The sequence below is a fragment of the Microchirus variegatus genome (genome assembly GCF_963457635.1).
Source record: "Microchirus variegatus genome assembly, chromosome: 9".
Classification (NCBI taxonomy): Eukaryota; Metazoa; Chordata; class Actinopteri; order Pleuronectiformes; family Soleidae; genus Microchirus; species Microchirus variegatus.
In genome coordinates, this window is record NC_139810.1 from 19,818,487 (window position 1) to 19,845,937 (window position 27,451).

Consider the following 27,451-nt stretch of genomic DNA (forward strand, 5'->3'; position numbering starts at 1 on the left):
CACGCGTCAGCCACACCCACGGCTGCTCCTGCCGAGCTACGTTCACAAGCACAAACTCGCTCACAAACAACACAAATGTCTGTCAATAACAGCGTTATTGTCTATTATTAAGAGTCTATCGTTCGTGAGCGCGATTTAGTTGCTTTGTAGTCAAACCTAAATCAAACATTTGACTCACCGCAAGGCTGTTTTTACACCTGTTTACACGGTGAGTGTTTGTTTTTCTTTTAGCATGCTAACAGGCTATTCGTCTCAACAGCTGCTAGTTTTGTTAAGTCTGTACATTTGAGAGTTGCCTTTTTAGTACAAACATTAGACACAGTTTATCCAGGATGGTTCGTTTGTTACAGTTAGCATGCTAGGTTGACGTGAAAGTTGATTTACTGCAGTTCCGCCAAACTTCACAGGTCTGAGAGGACATTAAAAATGTAGCAAAGCCTTTGATATACACTCCCCGATTTGAACGTAAGCAAGAATGAAGCACAACACTGAACAAAATTAACATTTTGTCTCCACTAATAAACAACAATGTCGGTATTGATCTTAACAAGTGTGATTTAACAGTTTTGGCCATACATGAGAAGCCCCATGTTGTTCTTACTCACCATTTCTTTTTGGTTTCTATTGGCATGTGTATCCTTGTATGTTCCCGAGATACTCTTTGATGTTCTGCACCTACTGAAACATTCTAGAAATAGAAATATTCAGAAATATACTGTATATCCACTGTATATACCAGGCTGTGTGACCGGAGTGCAGCTGAGGATTATTTACATTTCTGTGTGATGCCCACCTACAAGATCTCAGCAGCCCACATTGTCATAGTGGGAAGATGGTCCATGTCACATTCAGCGTCTGGTTCTTGTCTTATTCTCTGTTTTTCTCATTTAAAACATTTAGGTCAGACACATTTTGAAAAGGATGGCTTCACGTGGGAAGTCAGAAACTGGAAAACTGAGGCAGAATATGGAAGAGCAGCTTGACAGACTGATGCAGCAGCTTCAGGACCTGGAGGAATGCAGGTGTAGTAAAGAGACATACTCTCATTCTTCATTTTTTATCACTCTTTCCTCCACATGAGGGTCACAGGGGTCTGACCTGTGCCAGAATATGCATTACTTTAAAGACCTCTCTGTTTATTCCAGAGAAGAGCTGGACGAGGAAGAGTATGAGGAGACAAAAAAGGAAACCTTGGAACAACTGAGTGAATTCCACGACTCTCTGAAGAAGATCATGACAGGAGACATGACACTTGTGGATGAACTCGGTGGGATGCAGCTGGTATGGACAGTCGGTGGCTCGTGTATAATTACTGTTATTGAAGTGGCATTTAATGGGAGTATCTTCACACAGTGATTTGAATTTCCATCGAATGCCTCTGTCTTCATCAGGCAATCCAGGCTGCCATCAGCCAAGCATTCAAAACACCAGAGGTGATCCGTCTTTTTGCCAAGAAGCAGCCAGGACAGCTGAGGTTAAGACTAGCAGAGGTTAGTGCCTAGAATTTCAAGCGCAGTGTGAAATTAATTAATCCGTAATTACTTAATGTGTTAACCCTTGTCCTGACAATTGTTCTGTGTGATCTCTTGCGCAGATGGATCGGGATGTCATGGTGGGGAAACTGTCGCGGGATGTGCACATGCAGCAGAAGATGGAAATCCTCACAGCCTTGAGAAAACTGGGAGAGGAGGTGAGGAATGCTCACAGCAGAGATGTGATGTTTTTTCCCCACCTATGATTCACTTGCTTGTGACATTTAAATTTACTCCGCTGACTTATTGTAGTCATGTCAGTGTGACTAGTTGCTACAACACGCTCCATATTTTGTTTTGCCTTTGTCTTGTTTGACAGCTCACTGCAGAGGACGAGACTTTTCTCACTGAAAACGCTACAGCGACCCTGAGCCAGTTTGAAAAAGTGACCGCAAACCCAGGTGAGAATAAATATGTGTGATCACACAAAAAACATTTAATAACACAAATGATTTAGATGAACGTTCACATTTATTTTGTTTTTATTCTTTTTCAGGGTCCGAGGACAAAATTATGGCTTTAGCCAGCTCTGGTGTGAACACCAAAGCATAATTATTCTGCTGCAAAGTATACATTTTAACTCTGTTATTATCTTGAAGAAAAAAATTGTGCCAATTGATTGTTGATTTTGTAAACAATTGATGCACTTCTAGGTGTTGGCTGTGAATGTGACCACTTTTTAAACAGTATGTTTTTATATGTCCCCAAACCTTTGTAAATGTCTGTTGTGTACAGTTGTATTATACTGTAGGTACGAGCGAATAGGAAGATGTGTACATAAATATGGAGGATAGTTGAGGCAGTGAATTTCTTCGCTGCTCTGAATGTATGTGTGTATCCGTGCTATGACCAAGATGTGGATTTCCTGCGCAAGTGCGGCAAATATTCAACATGGAATGTCATTTTAACTTAACTGTTCTGTGTACGAGGCTGTGAAGGAAATAACATGCATACAACACTGCAAACAAAGTAGAGTATAGTTTTCATTTAGTGTCGTGGTTCTCAAACTGTGGTACACAAGCTTCCTCTGGTGGTAAAATCAAAAATACTGTTCCACTGTATGTGATCAGAGTGGAGTGAATAAATCTGCCTCCTGTGAAAAGTCTGTAGCTGACTGTCCTCGGCCCATTTACACCACTGTATTTTAACGTTAGAGAACCGCTGATTTAATGCAACTTGACCGTATTCAGCAGTTTGTCAACTGGCAATCGTACTTGCAGCTGAGCATCCGAATGACCAGAGCCTATAGTTGCATCAGTCAAGGACTAGAAAACAAATGCAAAACCAGAGAGGAGTGGGTGGAAACATGACCGAGCATTTAATAAACATAACATCTGAGAAGTTACCAAACATAAGCCTTTTTATAAAACCTATCAAGCTGCAGTTTAGTGTGTTGTGTGTAGGGTCTTGTGACATCGTATAATTATCAGTCATTCACTATAATGAATTGCTTGTGGTTATTCAGACGTGGTCGCTTTCCAGATGCAAAATGGTGCTCACAAGTAGAATATAAGCATTTCTTCAGTCACCAGTTAGAGTAACAATTTAGTTCTACAAGTTCTAGTTCTTTAATTCTACAGAACAGGCTCTCTATTTTCACAGATTGTCTCGCATTTCAAACTAGTGTGTAACTGTATTTCATCTTCTAGATCATTACCCAGTTTTGGAGCCCTGGGACAAATTAAACAAATTTAACGGGGAGTGTTGTTTTGGGAAAGTTTACACACAACCTTTACCACCAGAGGGCACCGCTGCTCAATATTTAAGGCACTGGAGCTCCATCAACACTGCAGGCACTGGTGATACACTGAATGAAAACAAGCACACACAGACCATTATATACCATCTCTTAATCCTTTATTTTGTTTGCGAGCAAGCATCGACTTCACTACAATTTGCCTTTCAATTGGTAGAAAAGTGAGAGCAGCTCCAACAAGCACAAAGGAAAACATCCAACTGTTCAAAAAATAAAAAGGAAAAACAAAAACTCAACCTTCTTTCCTTGAGCAAAAGTTTAAAAGAAACAAAAAACAAAGTATATATCTGGAGTGGTGTGGACGTGTGAAACGGACAGTATGAGAATCGGTAGTGAATCACGTCACTTTTTCTCACTCCAGTCTCACCATCCCACACGGAACGTACACAAACGCGTGGTTCATGCAGAGAAAATTCCCCCTTTACATCTTCGTGTTGTTACAGTACGGCTGCATTTCAGTTTGTTAGGCAGTGACATTCAGTAAATTCAACCAACTTCCGCTGAGCTCAGGGGCCCATCACAAATCATAGAACCCAGAAACCTGGACACGGAGGAGTCGCCATGGAGACGTGACGTCAGAGTCAGCGTGCACATGCCAGTGACCCCACAGTCTCAAACTTGAAACTACAGACGAAATGTGTGGATAAGAAGTGTTTGACTGGATGAAACTGTGACCATTTCTCAGAGTCAACAGGCTTTTATTCTTGTGAATTTCATGCTGCCCTCAAATAATCATTTCTCCAAAACTCAGGCAATAGGAAACTATTCAAAATCACCTTCCACTATACACATATACAGCTCATTTAACCGTGTTTTACCCTCCTATGCTGCCAAAGCAAATTCATTATGTATTGTGCATCTTTTTAAAAGGTGGATTCCGTCAATATGAATAAGTACAATATCTATCGAAGATACAACATGGATCTACGTCCTCTACACATCGACATGAACACATGACATCTATGTGAAATGTTTGGTAATGTTAAAAACGAGCGGCTGACTTTTGTTTACAACAAACGTAAAAAGTCAAATGTACTCCCCAGCCCCCAATGAGAACTCTAGCATTAAACCAAATACAAATAAAACAATGCCACAAATAAGAAAAAGAAAAGAAAGCATGGATGAGTGTAATTGTTAGACCTGCTAATTTCACCATGACTGAAAAAAGGCAAAAGGCACTCCCCGTCTCAACCTCAGACTTTCTTCTCCTTTTGCTAAGTCCGAGTCATCACGGAGGGGAGACTGTCACTTTATTTCAAACATCTAAAAAATAATAATTTAATACAACTTAAAAGCCCAAACTCAACCATGTGACTCCAATCCTGATAAGTAGCCTGTAAACCGTCTTCAATGAGAGCTCGTAGTGTTTGCTTCGGCCTTCTGAAAATAAATTTGCATGCAAAATATGGGCCCTGTAACGCTCATGACGAATCACTGCTCACTTCAATACCCCAAATCTGACCCGATTTAATTTAACGCAGGGTTTAGGAAATGTTTACATTTTACTCGTTACACAAAAAACATGAGACGAACACTCAATATTACAACAGTGTCTGAGAGGAGAGAAGAGGTTGGACACATTTTCCCAATCAATTGTATAAGCTCATTGATACCAATACCAGAATGAAAAGAGGTTTACCAAATGTAAACAAATATCTTAGAATAACTCTACAGTACAGTTCCATGTACAATAAAATCTAGTGGTCTACTGCAAAGAAAAATATTCCATTTTAAAGATTCAAACATTTTGAAGTGTTTCCCGCTGCAAACGAAGCAGCCAAGTCCTCGGCTGTGATTCATTTACCTACGAGCGAGTCGCTGCTTATTTTGCAGTGAGAAAGCGGCTTAAAATGCATCAACTGTACGTATTATTATTACTGTTTGAGATTAAATAGCTGAGCCGTGGAAGATGAAGTTGTAACCGAGCAATCCTGAGAAGTGCTTCAACTTCACTCGTCTTCCCAAAAATAAACACCAGCGACTACAAGATTCAACCCAACGTCACCAAAGCTCTGACTGTCATAAATCTGCTCCTTCAGTCGTTTGAAGGGTGTTTTTTTTAATATTCTCTCCCTGGTTCTGTCGGGACTGAAATACCGGCAAAAAAACTGTTTTAAAGCTGCTGAAGAAATTTCTCTACTTGTCCAGTTACGCTGGAAGTGGAAGAAATGTCCGTACCCATATTTCCAGATTTAACAGCACGGCAGCGCCTGCTGTACTGGAGTTTGTTACCGTTCTACACGACAAAAATGTCAACTTATACATTAGCGTTATATTCCCGAGTGAAAAAAAAATCCCTTCTGTACAACAGTGAGATCTATCAGGAATGAAATACATGTGACACATTGGAGTGGAGCGTTGCCACTTGTGCAAGCAAAGCAAAAGCAAATACGAAGCTGAAACCATCCACCGGTCCTGCTCACATCACGTCAGGAAGATACATCATTTTTTCCTCCTTGCAAAATAAAAATAAAAAATAGAAGTCCTGGGTTATTTTTGTACAAGCATGATGGAACAGCCTTTGCGTAAATTTAGCAACATGCTACAGCCTCTGTGACACAAATATTCTACATTACATACTGCGTCATTTTAGATATTGGACCCCGTTGAGCAGGCCTTCACTAACACATCGACTAATTACATGGTTTCTTTATATTTACAAAATCTTTTAAAAAGCAATTTATTTCTCTACACATATGACTTTTTTTCAAAATATCCTCATGCACTAAAAGAAAAAAAGAAAAAAAAGAAAAATACAGTCTACTTGTTAAAAGCGTCGTTTTGTTTCACTGTGGACTACTGCGGCAAGAAAACGCGAGAGTTTATAGCGGCAAACAAGTCTAAAAAGCATTAAGCGAGAATATACATCGGGGGGGGGAAACATTTTTCTCAATTTTTGAATGCCTTATGTCTGAGAAAAAAGAAGAACAGAAAGTGCAGGGTTGGCTTCCTCACACAGCTCAAAACTAATGTAGGCCAAGTTTTCCTGGGAATTAAAATATAATAAATAAAAAAAACAGTAAAAATCAGCAATCCGGTGATGACTACACTACACTGAGTTACCACCACTAAGATAACGACAGGGAAACCATGATGATGAGGAGGGGACTTTTTTTTTTTTTTTAAGACATGAAACTATCGGGAGAGGGGGAGTGAAGAACTGAGGATGAGGTTCTGAGTAAGTGTGAGTTGGTGATGTGTGTATGTCAGAGATAGCTTGTACATGTGTGTGTGTCGTGCGTGTGTGTGTGTGGCTTTAGTAGGTGAGGGTGGAGTCGTCCCACTCCAGCTGCTGCTGTCTGCTGGCCCCCTGCTGGTCCTCCGGCTCCGCGCCCTCCTCCTCTTCACTGCTCTCTGACTCAGCGCTCGTGATGTCATCTTCCTCCTCTCCGTCCTCGCTCTCCTCCTCCTCTTCCTCCTCCTCCTCGCTGCTGTGCTGGTCCTCGTACGTCTGAATTGGAGAGGACGGGGGAGGTTATTGGCGGGAAGTCACTCGGTGCGTTCACATGCGCGGTTTAATCGAGCTAAGGCCGCAGTCTGACTGAGTCGTGCAGTCGGACAACGCGATGAGTCCGAGTATACATGCAGAGAGGAAAATTACATGTATTGGCCGCGTACGTCTGACTCCACCTCTGTAGGTGGCGCTGTATCTCTCTATATAAGCTAGTGCGTATTGAATCAGTTTCCTGTTGACCTTTACGTCACAGAAAAACAAACAGCGACCGGCGAGACGGACAGTGAGACGGATCGTGCTGTGGTTCTGTGCTGTGGCAAACTGTAAATTGGTTATAACTAGTTAACAATCCTAAAAACGTGGGTGAACAATTACCAGGGAAATGTCTAAAATCTCAATATTTAACAGAGCAGTCTGGTCCTCGACCGGCATCACATTGCCGCTGTATTTCAGTCTGGTGACTGTGTCAGACGGAGTCTGTGCTCCGGTCATATAGGACACACTGAACAAATAGTTTTATAAATAGTTTTGATTCAAATGATGAACTGCTTTACAAGTCACTAGTCACTCGCTTGAGTGTGTAAAACAAAGTCACTGCAGTTTCAAGCAGTCGTGCAGTGATCACTCCGCCCACGTTGAGTAGATTCTTTTTCTGGAGTAGAGATGCAACCTAAACCGCGCCGTGCCGAGGCGAGCCGAGGCGAGCCGGGACTATTTTGGAAAAGGCCCATAAGACTTGCTCGATTTTAGATTATTCGGATTTGTCAGATTAACGTGTTTACATGACATTAAGAAAACCAAATTGTTGTCTCAACTAAAATTTGATCTCAGACAAGAATGTGACCTACCCTGACACCTGAACAAAAGCCAAACTGGAGTGGAACAATAGTTAATGTTATTGGAAAAACATTAATTATTATAATAATAACAACAACCTACCTAAATGTTCACAGTTTTCTTTTAAGCACATTTATAAATCACAATGAATGTGTTTTACCATATACTGATATTGTAAAATGTCTTTTAATAGAATCCTGTCTAGTCCCATTTTTTAACATTATTGCAAGTCATTGAACAGGAACACAGCACAATTTACTTATACTTAAAATTTCAAGAGATGGAAAAAACATCTTAGATAGAAATTATAGTTTTCTTCATCCACAAAAAAACCTCTATTTCACTTCTCAAGTTACAATAAGATATTTACCGTCATTGACCGACCCCCCAAATCTACTCCTTCTGAACGGATGTGCTGTAACTCGTCCACTGTTCAAACATTGATTCCTGACTCATCAAGCAGATAATTCAACTATGGATTTTGGCGCAGCTTTCTTCTCTAAGGTTTCCCCATGAGTCAATTATGAGAGCTCAGATAAATCTGTGCACAGAGCATGAGCAGGTGAAACAGCTGTCTGGGACATTTTATTTTTGTAGTAGTGAAATTCTGTTTGCAAGAGCCTTTTGTTTTTCTTGTTTTTACCTCCATGGGGTTGACGGTGATGGTGAGAGCAGAGTCGTCCCAGTCCATCTCGTTCTCCTTGCCGTTCTCCTGGTCCCTCATGGTTTGCTGGTGCGCAGCGCGAATGCGGAACACGCCCAGGATGATCATAAACACCAGGAAGCTCACGCACACCACAATGACAATGGTGGCGGCGCTGGGAACCACTGTGAGGAGGGAGGGAGGGAGGACAACAAACAAAACAAACACAGACACGCACAAAATGATAAGTATGTTCAATGTTGCTCATGGTCACACTCGCACATAAAAACCCTCTTCTAGATTTATAGATTTACGCGTGGACCAACACAGCCTCTGTGTCTGGCTGAGGACATTTCAAGGACTTCAGCTTCTTTGTGAGCCAAAGCCAATATTAATGGGCTCTTGGTAAACTGCAGTTTAATGCTGGTGTGTCTTTGTTTAAATAGCTTTGCCTGTCTCCTGCCAGCCTGATCCACTTTGGCCCGTATTAACAGGAATGAGTCTGTCTTTGACAGTGAAAGAAGATTATACAAGCTGGAAAATAAAAGGTTTTGTTCTGATCTGCGACTGTACTGATGTCACAGACAGCGCTAAGGATGGAAATAAGTATCGGTCAGTATTAGCCCGATACTGGTCAAAATCACTGGATCAGATACCAGATGATGAAGATGGAAAATCCTATATATCCGACGCTTCACTATGCACGGACAATAAAAATCAGCAAAAGCATTTTAGCCGAGTCATGTATGGGCTGTTTATTTCTTTGGGAGGACAATATTTACAGTTGTACAAAAATGGTGTCTTTGAAATGACTCGGCATGTCATGTGTTGTTAACAGCTTCGTAGTTCAAATTCAATTTTGTGATATTGGTATTTCTTCCTATCTTCCTATTCCTATTCCTATTATACAGCACTCAAACTCAAATTTCTTGATTTATGTCAGTGTTTAAAAAGGCAAACAGCCAGTTTCATATGTGCCCTAGGCTATTTTGAAATTAAAATACATCTACAGCATAACAAATACACAGATACTACCATCATTATGCCTGCATGAATGAGATTAACTGTAACAACTGTCTCCTTGAACATGATGATCAGTTCCACACAATTACTAAAAGGTTGCTATTTGATAATATTAAAGATAACCTGGACAAAAACATTATTCAGTCATTAAATAAAACCTTGTTTCCATACCTGAGGCCTGGTGAGCGTTGACCAGGTTGTGACCGGACAGATCCACAGAAGCGTGATGGATGGGGTTAATGAAATTGGGCTGCACCATTGCATTGTTAGCATGCTCCACAGGATTGGCCGTGTGGATTACATTCACCTTGAGGGATTAGAAACAAAATCACACATGTAAGTGGGTGTTTCTCCTGACCCAAATAAATATGATTTACAATATTATTGTAATAGATGTTTCATATTATTCTTGAACAGATGAAGATATTGAGGAAAAACTGTCTTAGGATATTGTACAGTACTCTTTAATGCCTTATATGTCAAATTTGGTAATATACAATAAAACAAACTTACTTCCAATCATTAAATTTCACAAAAGGGCATTTAGAATAAAAACAATGTTGGATATTTGGAATCCACTAATCAGTTTTTCATAGAACTAAGACTAATTTGTATGAATACAACTCTTGGTTTGCATTCAGACATTCATTAAACTAAGAGAATAAAAATCATAATGTATGAGGATTATTTATTTAGTGTGAAACTAGCAGAGTGAGAAAAACTAGTAAAAACAAATGTGTGTCAGTTTTGGGGGTAAAGTTATGGAATTAACTCTAAATGATGATTTGAAATTGTGTAAAACTCTTTTGGGGTTCAAATTTAGGTTGAAATGTAAAACAATTACAGCTTACAACGCGAACTGACAGTTCAGTTTTGTGTAAGTTCTCTACATTTCTGTTTTTTCCCTATAAACCATGCATCCGTTATTGGCTCGTTTGTGTTAAATGATTTTGCTTAATGTTTGCTTCTATATAAATATAACCAAAATAAAGATATTCATACACTTGTTCATTCACTGTCTGTGTTTGTGCACATGATGCAGATGGAAAGGAAAAAGATGAACTCATGAACTCAAACCATTTACCATTAAGTTACAAAAAACATTAATAAAAACTGTTACAAACTATTGTATTGTTAGAAAAAAAGTTTCTGAACGTTTCCCAATTCCTAATTATCCCAATAATGTAAGAGCTGAGATATGCCATAGAATTGTATATTGTCCCCATACATGTAAACCTTTTCAGTCTCCTAGTTCTTCATTTTAGATTACAGTTAAGTTGAGCAGGAAAAGAAGGGCTTGACCTGCACATTTCAGTTGTGAATGCGTCAGTGTTAACGCGGCCTAACTGACGAAAAGCTCCGTCGTACCTCGACCTTGAAGTCGTTGCTGATGTAGCGGCCGTTGAGCTCAGAGCAGACCAGTTTGAACTTCCTGTCAAACAGAGCCTCAGTGTGCCAGTTCTTGTAACGGATGAGGTGCAGGACCTGCTCGTAGTTGGACATGGTGTTCACACCTAGAACACAACAGAGGGGAGGTTGTGTCAGAGGAAAAACAGTGATGTAATGGAATCCTATAATGAATGTGGTTGACAGTTTGAACGCCTGCACATACACACACATAGTTTATACAATTTTAATATTTGTTTATTTTTGAGGACTAGGGATTCTCCTTCTATTTAGTAGATTGTTTTGTGCTCTTTACCAGTGATGACGAGGCCCAGGTTAGAAGAGCTCATCTCCAGGCTGCGCTGCTGCAGCTGGGACATGTCCATGTCCAGGCTCTCATGCTCCCCGTCCAGCTCGTCTCCCACCACAGTCACTTCACAAGTGTCCAGGTTGTGCATGATCTCCTCCGACACCACTGTTTCTTGGACTGAATGAACAATGAAAGGGGAAAAAAACATCAATAATAATAATACATTTACACAGATTTATAGTTGTCTCTTGTGTCTGTAATGTATCAGTATTTTTGGGGGGTTCCTTCTGATGTGTTAACACACCCATACTTGAATGTTAAATGACCATTTTAAGTCAGATTCATAAACAAGTCAGAACAGAAGGAACAAGTGAGTCGTCTGTTTTGAGAGATTAGACAACAGAAAAGTATGGTGTGAAGGTTTGAAGTTGAGGACAATGAACAGGAGGGAGAAGAACAGACAATCCTGGTCAGGAACATGTATGACACAAATAAATATAGTAAGCTTTGACATCTGTCCTTCATCATGGAAGTCTGCACGTTGATCACAACCCTCTTAACAAAGCAAATGGTATTTATTACATCAGCAGTGTACATTAATCAGTTTAAGTCCAAGTTTAGATGTTTATCTTTCTGTAGTAATCTTAAAAAACAGAGATGTAAGACACATAGAAGAACTCTTACTTTTAAAATAAATTAATATGACATGCAGTTGCAGTTCATCTACTGTGACACCTCATTTGTTGATTGTGTGAGGTGTGGCAGGATAATAATACAGGTAATATCAATAGATCCCTCTAAGCCCTTGTGTGTGCCTTATGTCTCGCTGCACACCGCAGGGCATTGTATGTCCCTGTATCTGTGTCACACACACCCTCTCTCCTCTTTCGCTCATACACAGCCCTAACAGATGGCACGGCTGGTCAACTGACCCCTCCCATAAAGTAGTAAACATCTCTTTTCTCGCTGCCTCCCTCTCCCTCTCTCTGTCCAATCCCATCAGCATCCAGACATAATCCTCAGCAGCTACTGTATGTCCACACAGCTATCAACTGTACAGTCACTGTGGTCAACACTGTGTAGCAACATTACAGTACAGCAGAGTTAACTCAAAGAGTGAGTGAAAATCTACAGAAAATGGGAATTCATGTTATCAGGGTTTACTTCGGTGTCCCTCTGTGCATTTCTCTCACCAGTGGGGTCATCGTCAGCGCCCTCTGTTGCTTCAGACTCTGCATCTGCTTCCACTTCGCGGGTGATGGTGCTCACGATGCGCAGCTCGGGGAAAAGCATGACGCCCTCCTGGCTCTCGAATTCCGCGGCACTGCGGGCAAAGTGGTCAATGCCGCTCAGGCTGATCTTGGGTTCTTCAGGTTGCAGCACCATCACGTAGCCCTCAGCGTCTGGCACCGTTACGCAGGAATCCTCGTTGAAGCATCTGGAGGAATGAGAGGGAAGATTAAAGGATCATAACAAACATGACTATTGAGAATGAATAAACTTGGGCTACCTGAATTGCTAATTGTGGGGAAAAGAAGACTGCTGCGCAACTCAAAATATAAAATGCTCACTGCAGTTGTTTTTCTGCATTCATTTAGATATAATAGCACCACCTGACAGGAACACAGTGGTGGTGCAGACGCTGAAACGCTAACTAGAACTGATTTATTTATTGTCAAACACAGCTGTTTTCACACTCTGCATACATCAATCCTATGAAAAGACAACAAACAGCAGAATCATTTTTCAACAATAAAACACCTCCTGTTTTCCCTTTGTTATGTAAATCAGAAAAAAAAACTATTGACCTCTGTTTCACTCCTACAAACCGTCCTTAAAGCAGGAACACAAACAGTCTCTGAATTTCTATTAGGCAAAAACAACCGGTCTCATGAATGTTGAGCAGCTGCTGACTGACAGACAGACGAGGTGGCGTGATCGAGACAGACCAGATAGGAGGATAATAAGCTAGTGCTGGGTGGAATACTGGTTTATATATTAAACCCCGTTATAATTATTTTTGTGATATGAATGTTTCATATACTGCAAGACTGGTATATATATATATAAAGAATGGAATGTAGCAAAGAAAAACACTATTCGAGGGACAACCCTTTTCACTCTTGCACCACACAAGCAAAGGGCTTAGCTGAAGAAGTAACTATGGTAGTAATTGCAAAACACACACACACTCAGCAGTGCCACTCCCTCTTTCTCTCCAACAACCACTCAATATGAGTGCACGCACACACACACACACACACACAGACAGACAGACAGACAGACACACACACACTGCACATACTCACTCACACTCATGCATAGAAATACTGTTGTATACCATGAAACCATCTTCTGCTACTTACTTGACGGTGGTGGAGATGCGGAGGTGTCGGATGCCAGGGGTTGGGAACTGGCGAGAGTTCAAATAGGAGATGTGTTGCATGACCTTGTCAAAGGCGTCAATGTCGTCGCCCTCGATGGTCAGAGACGACTGGTTCGGGTTGAACTCCACCTATGAGAAGGATTAAATGTAACAGTACGTGTCATTTTACGACAGATTCGTCTCCTACAGACGCACTTTCATTTTCATCAGGGGGATGAAGAGAAATGAATATAGCAAGTTTGTTTAAGACCTAGAACATGCATCGTACTAACCCCCAAAGTCCAAGAAAATGTATAAACCAATTATATTTTTAAGTAGTCCCAATTAAGGAATGGACAAAACGGGCAGTTTTAGGACATTTTCATTAAAGAAGAAAAAATGTAATATTATGAAATTCATGATGGAAAAAAATCAGGCAAATTAATATTTTAATATTTTTTTAAAATATGATCACTCTGAGCAGAGGATATACAACATTGGGAACATTTTCCTTTTAATTTCAACATTAAAATGACAGAAAGCCACATCTCAGACATAATTTATAACTGCTTTAAAATCCCTTTATACGTTATCGACTCTGCTTCTCTTTGAAGCCTAAAGAGGACGAGTCCTCTAGATACATCTATATACTCTATTTATACTTTACTATAGATTCATCCTGACTGAGATACCTTCCACCCTCCTCACCTTGACAGTTGAAGCTACTTCCTCAGGCAGCTGCACATCCAGACCCTCCTTGCAGGTGTACAAACAGTCGATCACCTTCTTGTTCTCTACTTTGCCAGAGCGGATCATCAGTCCTGCTAGGTTCCCCCGGAAAAACTGAGCCATTCGACCACTTCCGCCTGGACGCGTCAGGATGGAAGAAACAAAAGTTACTCAAGTGTACACTCGACAGACGTTTCTAGACCGGTCATTCAAGCATTCCCTCTCAAGGTGCAAAGCTGGTGTGAATGGCATTCATGCAAGTTAGAATGTGTGTCCATACAAGGCCTGTGGCCCAGAGAGCCAGACCAGAGAATGATGGATGATATAAAATATTTTTTAAAAAAGGCTGTAGACACATGCAACATCTGCAGGGTAAACTGCTGCCTTACTGTGGGAAAAAATGACAACATGAGAACAAAATAAACCAAAAGAAGGGATTTATCTATGACAGTGATGTCACCTTGATTAATGCAGAATGCTCTAAATACGCATTTAACTTTAAGTGTTGTTTTGAAGTGCACAAATCCCATTAAGTCAGAGGTGGAACAACAGCGATGTGTCTTTCTTTGCTAAAGCATCATGAGAATAAATCTGGCACCACTGCAGAGTCAGGAACAAACCTCATCTCAAGGTCACAGTGTGTGTGTGTGTGTGTGTGTGTGTGTGTGTGTGTGTGTGTGTGTGTGTGTGTGTGTGTGCTGCAGTTGTAGTTATCTGATAGGGAGGAGCTACTGCTTTTGACCAGAAGGTCATGTTCTGAAAGAAGAGCCGGCACATCCAAAATGTTGTAGCCACGTCAGAGCTTTGTCCTCATTCTACGTCTATTTCTGTTTCTGTCTCAGGTTGTTGTGAAAAAAAACATCTCGCTGCAGCAGTGAGGGGAGTGAACAAACAGATGAAGACAATGGAAAATATAATCTGGCAGCGATGATAATAATAATAATAATAATAATAATAATAATAATAATAATAAAAAACAAGACCACACCAATCTCATCCATTGTGCATCATGCTGCTAAGGGTTCTTTCTTTATCTAGAATGTATGAGAATCATTCTAGTCAAAATGACATGAAAATGCAGTTAGCATGGTGGGACACTGTGGACACATGAATATAAGGGAAAGGCAGGAGCAACCTGAGGTGGACTCAGAGACTGTCTCAGTGTCATTGTCATGTCCTGAGTTGTCTGTAAAGGACAGAAACAAGAGAGCAAGGGAGAGACAGGGAGGAAGATTAAGGAGCTGCAGGAAAAAAAGAATTCAGACTCTTTACATGAGGTCGGCGTGCAAATCAATAGAGAGTCCGAGAGAGAGTTAATAACGGCATCATCGGACAATGAAATAACAAGCGTGTTATATTTTACACAGAGAACATCAGAGCAAAAGGAAATAAACATTACCAAGCAACATTAAAGTACATTTCCGCTAAATAACAGTCATAAATAGTGTTAAGCCTCTCTCACGCTAAAGTTAGCAGAGACACCGGGAATATTTAAACCCTGGTGAAGCAGCTAAAAAAAGTGATGAACATCATTTACATCACCATCCACCAGTGGTTGTTCAACTATATGAGTGTCGAGATGAGCCGAATGATGAACTAAGTGATACTGAGAGAATAATCGCTATAAATATGAATGTTAGCTAGGCTAAAAGCTATGCTAACGGCCAGAAGACTAATGCATGTCGCAGTGTTGGGCCAGGAATGGAGCATCAGGGGAGCAGGTGGTAACAAAAATGTATTTGTTTTTCATAATAAAACTAAATTTAAGATGTGCATTATAAAATAAATCACTCTTATCAAGCCAAAAATGCTTTTATTTTGAAAGCCAGATGCAGGCAGCATCAAAGAAGGGATTATATGTCATTAATTTTGATCTCTTAGAGGCTTTGTTATACTTTGTGATCACATATGGATTTTTCTATATTTCTTTTGGCATTTTGCGGTTTTAATTATATTGAAAATGGGTTTGCAGCGCTTTTATTAACAGGTACAGGAGGGTGTGTTATTGCATTAGACATAATATTACAGAGCTTTACGTGTATGAGCGGGTGTAATTTTTAAGAAAATGTACCCATGCAGGACTCAATCGGGTCTTACTTTCGTGCTTATTCTGATCAGAGCAGAGGCCAATAAAACATAAATGTATTGCAGTCTTTTGACCCGGGAGTGAATGCTGATTAAACACATACCCACTGGTAAAAAAACCTTTTAAAACCCAGGATTAAATTGTTTTTTTAACCAGTGGGAATAGGGAATTACAGAGGCAGATTATCAGTAACAGGAATTCACATTTTTCATTACGGTATCTTTGTGATTTACTTGTAAATTAAAATGCTTTTGCCAGAAAAAAAAAAAGTGTTACAACTCTTTAATTTTGCTGCTTCTATTTAAAGAAGAAAGTGTTTACCTTGCCAACAGGCACCAATCGTAAGCTGGGTTGAAATCTTAGAGGCATGCAGTGGGTAATCCTCTGTAACCAGGAAGGGCTCGAACGTGGTTCCATCCACAAACAAAGACACAGTGGGGAACTCCACATTCAGCACATAGTGATGCCACTCTTTGTCACACACCTGTGGACCACACAACAGAGCGAATGAAAAGCATCCCGACTGCGAAAGCTACATCCGATATAGTTTCTTAAAATGCAAATGTGTGGTCGTCGTGGTGACTGACCTGGTCGAGCTTCCAGTGAAACTCGGCTGGTTTGTAGTTCTCGGCTTCTGCTGGATCCTGGCGGAGAAGCAGGATCAGTCTGCAGTTGTGGACGTAGAGGGAGTAGTGGTGTCTGCTCATCTCTGCAGAGGAGAAACAGAGAATAAAGAAAAGGACATGAAAACCAAAACGATTCGGAAGAGACAGGCGATGACAAGTTTTGATCAAGTACCCCAACAAAAGAATCAGTTAAAATAATGTTATTTTTATAGCTCATAATCACAATGCAGTCTGCTTCATCTAGCTAAAATTGCACTGAGGAATTCATAAGAGGCCACTAAATCACAACATCAAAACTGCAACAAAGAAATAACAGCAGGGTGACTCATAAATCTGGTGTGATCTATGTTTTTTCCCCTCCTATTTAGTACTGTTGCCTAAGAACAGTAAATTAGATGTAAGCTCTAATTACCAGCAAAAGCTCCTAATTCCATGTCTCACGATAATCCCCTCTGGAATATTTAACTACGGGGATTTTTTCATGTTAAGTTCTGGTTCTTGCGATATACAAAATGACTTCACAGGTTCTCAGAAGAAGATGCCTCTGAAATCGGATTGGTAGTAAAAAAAAAAAAAAAATCAGAATTAAATGGATTGTATTTAGACATGTTTTTACCCATAAAACATCAAACATAAAAGATAGAAAAGAAAGAACTATAATATGATGCATTCGTGACTCTGTGAAGCAGACACTGTATGAATAGAGGTCATGAATGGTGCTGAGATCATGGCTGTGGGAGCTTCCTGTCCAGGCCACAGTCATTCTGATGTAATCCTTCTTATATAAGCAGCCGGACAGAGGCTGATCAACTGCCTCCTCCTCCTCACTGGACACGGACTTTACAGTCAATAAGATTAAAGAGCTTACAGCTATAATGTTTTTTCTTTTAAATCACATATACAGGTAGCAAATTCACAAGGATGCCACTTAGATGAAAACAGATGAAAAGTAAAAGGTATATTGACAAATATAGATGCAGTTTGACTTAATAATGAAAATCTGTGTTACCTGTCTTGTCAGATTTGCAGAGGATGGTCTCCTTCTCGTGGGCTCCAGGACCATGTCTCATCCACACAGAGATGGTGAAGGGCTCCTTCAGGCTGGTGCTCACCATGCCATCAGGGACCTTGACTGCCTGTGTGCCATTGAACTCAAACACCTGGTCACTGTCGTGTCCGTTGTCCGTGGGCAGTCCCACTGTCCAGTTGACAGAGCTGCTTGGTGCAGGCAGGAGCTCCACAGTGCCAGAGCTGGCTCCTAAAAAAAACCAATCAAGCAGGAATATAGGTGAAAATATCAAAAATAGTTGATTCCATCTAATAAAAACTACATGTTCCAGTGGAGCAGCTACTTACCACACAGTTTGTGCAGTGATTTTTCAGAGTAAGTGTCGCGGTCGCAGCCCTTCCCAATATGGTTGGTTTCCAGTTCAATGTTAGCTCTGATTGACGTGATTGGCTCGTCACAAGTCTCCAAGTGCATGCTGGGGAAAAGGGCCAAGCTTCCAGTGCCAGGCTCATATTCGATCCTCTTATTGAAACCTGAAAGGGTTGGACAGAGAATAAAGAGTAAAGAGACATTTTTTAGCACAGCACACAAAAACATCAAATAATCAAAAGCCTCATTCAGATTCAAGGGAAAACTGTGCGTCTGCAGTGATTCAGCTCAATAAAGGAACATCTAACCACTGATTGTTGGTGAACTAGAGCGAGTAGAAGAGAGCCTTGATACCTTGCCAGCTGGGTTTGCAGGTGGGTTTGACGCTGATCTTGACCAGCACATCCTCCGAGGCACGATTCTTTCCACAGTCGTAGGCGGTGACAGTCAGCTTATACATGTGCTCCTTGCCATAGTTCAGTTTCTCTGTGTTCTTAACAAAGCCTGAGGGAGTAAAAAAAATAAAGTAAAATGTTTCAAGTATAAAAAAGCCTTTCACCTGATAAGAAGTAAATCAACACATACCATTTTACATTGTGCAGAACTGCAAATGATAAATCTACGCACACACAATGTGACTCACTTTCAGGCTGAAATAATACAATGGCAGCACAACTCACTAACAACATGGTAATAATCTCACAATTAGGCAGCAATATAATGGTAATGCCGTCCCATTTCTCATGCAATTTCCAGGCAATTGCTTGGTAATGAGATTAACCCCTAATGCACATGCAGCACCAGGGGCACCCTTGGTAAATTGCCGTGGGAATAATACACAACTCCTTATATGGACATCCTGGGGGTGTGTGTTTATACACTCATCTCCAGGATTTTACCAAATGCTTCTTATGTCCATAGTAATGGAAAAAGCAGCATAAATGCTCTGTCTTACTCCGTGTTCTCAGGGTTAACTATCACTCAACTGGTTACTGTTGTGATGATACTGTTACTGTATCGATTCAATCGGTTTGAGTGTTAAAAACAAGGGAATTACAACAAGTTTTCTTCATTTTCAGCTTCTTAAATATGAATATGTTCTGGTTTCTTTGCTCCATAAAACAAAGAAATCATTTAAACAGTATCATTTTGGTTTGTGGACAAAACTAAGCAACCAAGCACTTACTCGATGAATAAAGAAAATAATCGACAGATTAACCAATTATGAATATAATCATTAGTTGCAGCTCTATACAGAAATCTGGTATACAAAGTGAAGGAATTTTGTCTTCGTTTTATTTATTTCCACTGTTACCAATTATGTATCGGACAGATTGTCACATTTCCTTCAAGTCAGGACCTGCATCATATCTGCTCAGCCTAGATGTCTGAGGTCCAGCCACATGATTAACTTGTAAAAAAAACAATTTTCTTTTGCAAGGAAAAGCTGATTAATCCTATGGCTGTACACAAACGATTGACCAATCAGAGAGACACTCCAAGGACACTGGTATTATCTTGCGAATGACATGCAGTCTTCTTGTGGCACCATTGTTTACACGGATCAATAGAAAACGTGATGTGTGTGAATAAAATTGACGCTTCTGAGAGGCTGTCCACACAAAAACAGGCCTGACATAATGTACTATATGGGGGTTTCGAGTGGATGAAGACATTTCCTGAAACGATGCCATGTTTATAGAAAATGTCTTCAAAAACGACAAAGAAAAACTATTGTCTACGTTTCTGTCCGTTTTCCAGAGTCCTTTTTTAAGACCACTGAGCAAAGGTCCTTACCGTCTTTGTCGATGGTGAACGGAACGTCGGGGGTGACGATCTCGTAGTTGCAGATTTGACTGAACTGGAATGAGCAGTCAGCGTCCACCGCCTCCACCTTCAGGATACTGTCGTACTTCTTTCCCTCAATTACTGTGGCTTTGTAGGACTTCTCCTTGAACACGGGTGAATACTCATTGATGTCGTTCACTTGGATGTGAACAGTGGCCCTGATGGGACAAATAATATCGGTTAGGGATTGGTCATCCTTAACCTTAGCTACATATTCTATTATTATGTTTCCAGATGACTAAATAAATTAATTCAGTAATATGTATAATCCAGACCTCATATCTCCTAAGACAAACAAAATCAGGGCATAAGGGAAGCCTTTGGTACTGAATAATTATGGGGAATGATTACTGTCTTTCTGTTTAATTGTACTGTTTTAATCTTCTTGTATTTGTCTGACAGTTTCCACATTTCTAAATAAAACGAGCTCCTTTCATTCCCTTTCATGTTACCATAGTTACCAACTGACTGTGGACAAATTGTAGAGATTGCTTTGTGCATGACATCTCTCAGTAGTTCTCACGGTCAACAAATGGATTCAATATCTTTAATAATAATTATTAAAGCTTTTGAATCCATTTGCTCCATGATTTCAAAAGCTTAATAATTACGCTTTTGAAATCATGGTAAAAAAAAAAAAATGAATCACAGTTGGGTTTGTTCCTTGAATACACATTCAATTCACACATGAACTGAACACAAGTTCAAAGAAAGGAGAAGGGATTCAAACTTAATGAGCGGTCAATATTTATTCTGAAGAAGAAATTTCAAAAGTCTAAAAAGTAGGAATACTTAAAGTCAAGATCAGTCAAGGGGCTTGTGACTCACTTGTGTGACTTCTTCATGTTGGCACCATCAGGACCCTCTCCACAATCATAGGCTTGGATGGTGAAGGTGTGCTCTTTCTGGAGCTCACAGTCCAGCTTGTCCTTGGCCCGGATGACGCCCTCACCGGTGGACTTGTCCAGGACCACTGCCTCAAAGGGGACATTCTGTCCATGGATCCTGAAGCCGCAAATCTCACCTGAACACGTCAAGAGTCAATGAAGAGTTTGTCAGAATGACTGAGGACAGGTGTGAAGTTTTATTGTTCAAAATAACCAAAAAAAACAAACAATTATGTTCAAGCAAAAAGAAAATCATAAATTCACGCAAAAAAGATCAGCCACGGTTTTTGGGAGCCAGGGAGTTGTAGATTGGGGTGGGTGGTGTCTGTGGAGGAAGCCCAAAAGCACGGTCACATGGGTGAGTAGGTTGGGGGAGGGGGCTGGGTTGGGTTGAGAGGGTGTGGGGTATTTAGTAACAGTAGACAGTGTCTTTTTCAAGCCACTGGAAAACATTACATCCAGTCATGCAGGCAGAAAACCGAAAGGATGTGTGAACAGGCATTTCACAGGAGTACGTAAGGTATTATTAATGAAAGTCATGAAACCAAGACCAAAACCTAAGTACATACAGAACAGTATTTAAAGTGAAGATCATTTATCTCTGTAATGAATACAAATGACCTTATAAGACTAAAAGGAAATTAACTAAATTAATTTTATTGCTAGTAAGCACTGTGATAACAGGACCCAGCAAAATCCAGCCATCTTAAAAAGTCTGTGAAAGAAAAAAAAACTCTCAGACAAACACCTCAAATATATTTGTCGTGTTACTTAAGGAAGTCTTCCTGTGTAATTTTGCCTCTCACCCCAAACTACAGGAAAATAAAATAATCCAAATTAAAATGATAAAATCAACAATAACAGTATTCAAACAAAAGGTACTGGATGAGAATTGGGGTTAGAAATATCAACTTGCTCGACATCCACATCAAATGACAACTGCAGCCATGCTAATGGTAGAGATTAGTGGTGGGAAATTAACTCAAAGAGATCCACGGAGGCAAAGATGCAACAACAGAAACTTTACAGCAGAGAGAGTTTGCATTAGTTAACAATCTCAGCATTTGAAGGTTTAAATGTCAGAAAAATCCACAGGAGTCACTGTACCTGCATGGACCTGAGAGATCACAGAGGGGCACGTCAAACATCACAGGTGCCTTTTCACTTTCTCTGTTCTCTTTAAATACCAAATCTATCATTTCTACTCCAATTACCATGATGGTTAGGTTATGGAATCATCTCATGTGCCCTTTTAAATGTTATTTTCTTAAATTTAATTAGGATTTTCCTTCCATATTTTTATCTGAAAGGACAAAATGAAAGCAAAGTGTCTGACTCCTGTTTAAACTTCTGTTTAAAGCAGCTTTCTGTTTCCTGGTGACAGCTGAAAAACTGTTAGGGTCTGCAAACTGCAATGGATGTCTCATGCACAGATATTTCTAAGTACAATCAGCCCCAAATCACACTTTTCATCCAGCTGTAAGAATTTAAAAATATTCAGGGTGAGAAAAAAAAAAGAAAAAAAAAAAAGAAAAATCGAGAATGGGGAGATTACAGAGCATGGCGGGAGTTGCTGTGTAAACGTGTGGATGTGGTTTTTGCGTTAGTGGGTTAATAATAACAACTCAGCACAAGGCAGAAGGAAAGAGCCCAAGATCACCTTCTTCAGTGAGGGTCACCTCAAAACTCTCTACAAGGAAGGGAGAAAAGATAAATCCAGATCAGTTAGAAGAAGAGTTGGAAGGCTCAGAGAAAACATAGGGAGGACAGGAGGGAAACATACGTAGCTCTTGCTCTAAGCTTACAAAACATTTCGCAAGCAAAGAGTCTTCTGGCAGTTGAAAGAATTTAAAACAGGTAAGAAAGAATGGCTCTCTCAAAAACATCACAGTCATTTTGTGCAAACTAGTTTTTAAATCAGTGTTTAATAATAAAATCCATATTTCGTGGTCTAAAAAAAATCTGAGCTATTTCCCAATTCATGAGAATGGGAAGATGAGAAAAAGAAATCTTGGGTGCACACATTCATACAATGATGAATTGATCAATATCCACTCGACTGCTTATTTTAAAGGCCTCCAGTGGAATGGACCTGGACATTTTGTTTTTCACCTACAATAAGAAATGGATTTCATATTCGGGGCGGCCGTACATGGCCAGTCATGCCGTGGGAGTTGTGGGCCTCTGTGTTCACTGCAGCTCTAATGACTAGTTCATATAGGGGCTTTAGGAATTACTCAGCTTTTCAGCCATCACTCTGATTGGTGTGTGCGATAACATTATACTTAGAGGCTAATAAATCAATATGCTATTGATATTCCATGTCTTTCTAGGGCACAGCACGACCATATATTAAAGTCTTTAAGTCATCCAGGTCAACTTACCTCAAGCAAGTCCAGTTGCCTACAACTACAGCCGAACTACTTAGGACAGCGTCTCTATTATTTTCAAGTCAAAGCCCGGTGTTGGAATTGTGGTACATGCACAGACCGGCTAGGTTTGTTTGAGTCCAAGTATACATGCAATTATAATTCAACTCATCCACATCATCTAGGTGTGTTAAGGCGCTAAAACACGATTCGACTCAGCGAGGCTCGACCCTACATGGCTTGGTTGGTTTTCCATTGCTATAGCACCTCCTCAACATTGGCGGGGTCATCACAGCACGGCTGCATGAAACTGCTGTCACTTCGTTTCATACACGACGCACACAAACTAGTGATGAGTGACTTCTAAAGCAGTTACTTTTGATGTATTGAATCATTAGAATCTGTTAATTAAAAGGATTTGTTCACACAATTGTTCAGTACTTCCTGAATGACCGGAGCACAGACTCCGTCTGACTGGGATGCGGTCACAATCGCAGGTTTTCAGCAGTAGTGTCGCTTAATTCACAAAACAAAAAATAAATTCAATATTGAAATTTCCAATCAAAATGTTGGGGATTAATGCATGTTTTCAGAATTGTTAAGTCTTTTTAACTGATCTACAGTTCAGCATTGTTCAGTTTGATTCTTGTGTCGGACGTCTTGCTCATGCCCCTTCAAGTGATGGCAGTGGTCAGCCGTCTGATGATGTCACGCATATTAGTATCAGTTCAGGTCGCTTGGAATCTCACCAGAGCAGGTACCAGAAAACGTACCAGGTGCTATCGCTAATGGAAAAGCAAAACAAAATAAAACGTGCTGTGCTGAGGCGAGTCGTGCTGGGACATTCCATTTACTACAATTTCAGTCAAACTTGTTAATATATATTTTTGAAACTCTAGCTTTAGTCAGATTTACACAATAATTAATTTTTTTTCTACAGTCATGTAAAAGCACTGACTGCAGACAGAGGCTTCTTGTCCATGCTTAACATTCACCTATTCACTGATCGTACCGAAGAGCCAATGATTGGACATTTGGACGGTCAGCTTTACAATGAACCCTGTTTGTTGGCACAGTTGGGGCCAACTAGAAGGAGGCTGACACAGCCGGGCTGGTCAGCCCTCCTGCCACGGGAGGCCAGATTGCTCGCTCCTGGGAGCGACTTCACAAGGACACACAGTCCGTTTACACAACTCGCGCTCAACAAAAAAGGGAGGCCCAGCTGAAACAAAAGAGCCAGGCTCTGTATTCAGTGCTAATTTACTGTGAGAGGAGACAAACTTTGTGTGGAGGGAATATTATTAAAATCCCTGACAAATTCATCGTAGTTCACGAACTATGCGATTTACAGCCCGATAATCCGATTGTTAAAGAGTTTTGCAAGTTATAGCCAATCACCCCTAATCAGCACATGATCTGCAGTCGCTCCCAAGAGCCAACTTCACATTTTATTTCCCTCATCTTTGTGAACAATATTACATTTGGCTTCTCCTCTGACTGGCACAGAGATGTTATGTGGCATTTTTCTTTTAAAAACGAAGGCTATTTCAAGTGGAGTGTGACTACTGAGTGTGAAGAGCACAGCAGACAAAAGATCGCACAAGTCATGTGACGTGAAATCATTTCCACTGCTGTGGTGTTTTGAATTCTGGCCAAAGTCAATCCTGATGGGATTAAAAAGCCCCAGAGCCAATGCTGCCTTGGTACATAGCGGCACACTAATTGTGCTTCACCACTGGGAGGGAAAATAACATGAAAGAGTATTTTGATCTGAATATCAAAAGGGCCAGTCTGGTGGCTATGGAAGCCAGCTGTGTGTCAGTATAACAGACATGTCATAATAATTACATGTGGAGTATGCCAACAAGCCACTAAGCCTGCTACCAAGCGTTCATGAACCAATTATCCAACACTGATAACCGAACCAGTGATCATTTCATCTATATTGAACCTCCATCACAAAAACAATGATTTACAGGTGATTAAAAAATAATAATAATCATTTTCAATAATAACTACTTCAATTGAAAAATAACACATTGGCAAAACCAAAAGAATGTATATATATATAAGCTTGCATTCTTCATTAGTGAAGATTGGGGATGAGCCAATAATATGATAGTCAGTAAAATATAAAAGTAAACTCTATGATTGAAGATAAATGCTTCAGAGCACTGAAACCATGCTGTAAAGAGTGACGTCCGCTACCCACTGTCATGTGAGAAAGATGTGACTAAGGGCTACAAATGTCGTTTACTCACTATGATTTTAAAAAAGCAGTTTATAGTTTGGTAGTAAAAGCAGAGTCAATAAATTATTATGAACAGCTAAGATTTTTTAAAGAGGTAAATGACAGTAGAAAAACAAGGATAAGATATTGGTATTAGCCACAAATAAAGTATTTGATTTTCTCTACTCTAAGCTTTAATGTGAAGACTTCTTTCTGTGTTGTTTAGTCTCCTTTCTTAAATGTCAAATGAGAGATGCATAATATTAAGTTTAGTGAGGCTGAGCCACGAAAGGAACAGGGAGCAGCAGCAGCAGCATTAAACCTCCTCTCTTACCTGCATATCGTAGAGGAGCATCCTTATCCAGTGCAATCAGAGGGGGGTCCAGTAGCACTTTGTCATCATTCTCAGTTACGATCCCATGGTAAGTCGTCTCAATCCATGGTTTGTGCTTATTGACTGTGAGAAACAAAAAGAGAAAACATGAGTGCCTACAATAAAAAAAAAGGTCTATACAAATAAAGTCAATATAGTTTTTCCTCCTCTCTCATCAGAACAAATAAGCAATTTCAAACAAAAATCTTTGTCTGCACTGTTTATCATAAACACAATCATATAGTAATGATTTTAGTTTGGACACAGCACCACTTTATTATAATTAGGACGTCTGACTGCAACTCTTGCGCAAGTCCCATTAACAAGAGGCGCTTTATTTAGTCTTTGATCACATTTATTGAGTCAGTGTAGCAGTGAGGGCAATTTAAGTTAATGCCCTCACCTTAACCCCATTGATTAAGATGATCTGCTCCCTGAGTCTTGGATCAAACTAATCTATTATAAAGATATGTACTGCTGCATTATCACAATCGACTGTGAGATATCACTGACAAAAGTCCAACAAGAGTCCCAAAAAAGAAACAGGTGTGGTTACATAGTAATTAATCTGTGGTTAACAACCTTTATTAATTCATAACGTGTCATAATTTGCCAGTAGTTGACTAGAAAGTAAGCCAACTGTTTGGCTTTTAAATGATACCTGTACAGGACAAGAATGCACAATTGAGTTTCAAGATTAGATTATTATAATCAGGCCAATGGTCTCATCAATCAACTAAACACACTCCAAGAAATCATATTTGAAACTTAATCCTGTTTAAACATTGAGAGATACTTGCATGCTTTATAAGAACCAGACATTACTTGGCCTTAATTTGTCATTAAAAGCAATGTGTAATTAATAAGATAATTTGGTAAACTTCACCCAGTTGTCTGTAATTAAGAAAGGCCTTTTTGGATAGTCTTAATTTGACATACAAACCAGTAAAAATTCATGTTAAATGAGATGCTACGCTTCTTTACGTGCTAAAGCACAGAGCTGGGTTAACAAAAAAATTATCTCAGATTTAAATATTTACATAGAATTGTGTGATTTTGTGTATTATTTCATAATGTGAAAAGCCACAGCAACATGAATGAATGATTGATTTCATCATCTGACTAAAAGCCAGCTGCCTCATGTTCAATAACACATTCTGTTCCAGCATTATAAAATGACCTTAAAAAAATAACCACATATAAGGGAAATCTACATTAGCTTGAAGCAGCGATGGTGAGCAAATGATTTGGTGTAGTGTCATTACATAATTTAGTGTCATTCGCAGTGACTACTTGATCATTGAAAATGAATTAAAAGCTGCTTGAATGGGATTTGTTTGACATAAATAAAAAATAAAATGAATTAATTAACTGGACTTAAAACATTAAACATGGCAGCAGTAAGTAATAAGCTGATGGGGAAATGCAGGACATGCAACAAATATTTCAGGTCACATGTACTTAAACCACATTTGTAAAAAAGGGGTAATGATATAGCAGATTAGCAATGACAAACAAATAGTAGATGTGTAGTAAATGATGTGTAAATGTCTCAGATGCTGTAAACTGCATAAAGCTTTCCGATTCCTTCACATCTCTGGCTCGTGTCCTGTATCTGC

The 27,451-nt window shown here is 39.8% G+C and overlaps 2 protein-coding genes across 2 annotated transcripts in view; one reads left to right on the forward strand and one right to left on the reverse strand.

The window, feature by feature from the left end:
* Nucleotides 1–61: 61 nt before the first annotated feature.
* Nucleotides 62–2,484, forward strand: lzic (leucine zipper and CTNNBIP1 domain containing). The gene is made up of 7 exons (XM_083894627.1): nt 62–208; nt 901–1,022; nt 1,146–1,281; nt 1,392–1,490; nt 1,595–1,690; nt 1,852–1,933; nt 2,029–2,484. The coding sequence occupies exons 2-7, from the start codon at nt 922–924 to the stop codon at nt 2,082–2,084; spliced, it is 570 nt and encodes a 189-aa protein (XP_083750753.1). The 5' UTR covers nt 62–208; nt 901–921; the 3' UTR covers nt 2,085–2,484.
* A 922-nt stretch (nt 2,485–3,406) lies between these two features.
* The window catches only part of clstn1 (calsyntenin 1), a 33,667-nt gene continuing 9,622 nt past the window's right edge, over nt 3,407–27,451 (reverse strand). Inside the window, exons 2-19 of the mRNA XM_083895316.1 lie at nt 25,794–25,916; nt 22,521–22,550; nt 20,802–20,997; nt 19,923–20,131; nt 18,480–18,629; nt 18,104–18,289; nt 17,757–18,005; nt 16,709–16,830; nt 16,443–16,605; nt 15,171–15,221; nt 14,015–14,172; nt 13,308–13,456; nt 12,135–12,379; nt 10,948–11,118; nt 10,614–10,759; nt 9,417–9,552; nt 8,223–8,407; nt 3,407–6,739 (exon numbers count right to left, since the gene is read on the reverse strand). Of these exons, the coding sequence (XP_083751442.1) occupies nt 6,545–6,739; nt 8,223–8,407; nt 9,417–9,552; nt 10,614–10,759; nt 10,948–11,118; nt 12,135–12,379; nt 13,308–13,456; nt 14,015–14,172; nt 15,171–15,221; nt 16,443–16,605; nt 16,709–16,830; nt 17,757–18,005; nt 18,104–18,289; nt 18,480–18,629; nt 19,923–20,131; nt 20,802–20,997; nt 22,521–22,550; nt 25,794–25,916 (2,864 nt within the window). The 3' untranslated portion in view covers nt 3,407–6,544. The remainder of the gene's footprint in view (nt 6,740–8,222; nt 8,408–9,416; nt 9,553–10,613; nt 10,760–10,947; nt 11,119–12,134; nt 12,380–13,307; nt 13,457–14,014; nt 14,173–15,170; nt 15,222–16,442; nt 16,606–16,708; nt 16,831–17,756; nt 18,006–18,103; nt 18,290–18,479; nt 18,630–19,922; nt 20,132–20,801; nt 20,998–22,520; nt 22,551–25,793; nt 25,917–27,451) is intronic.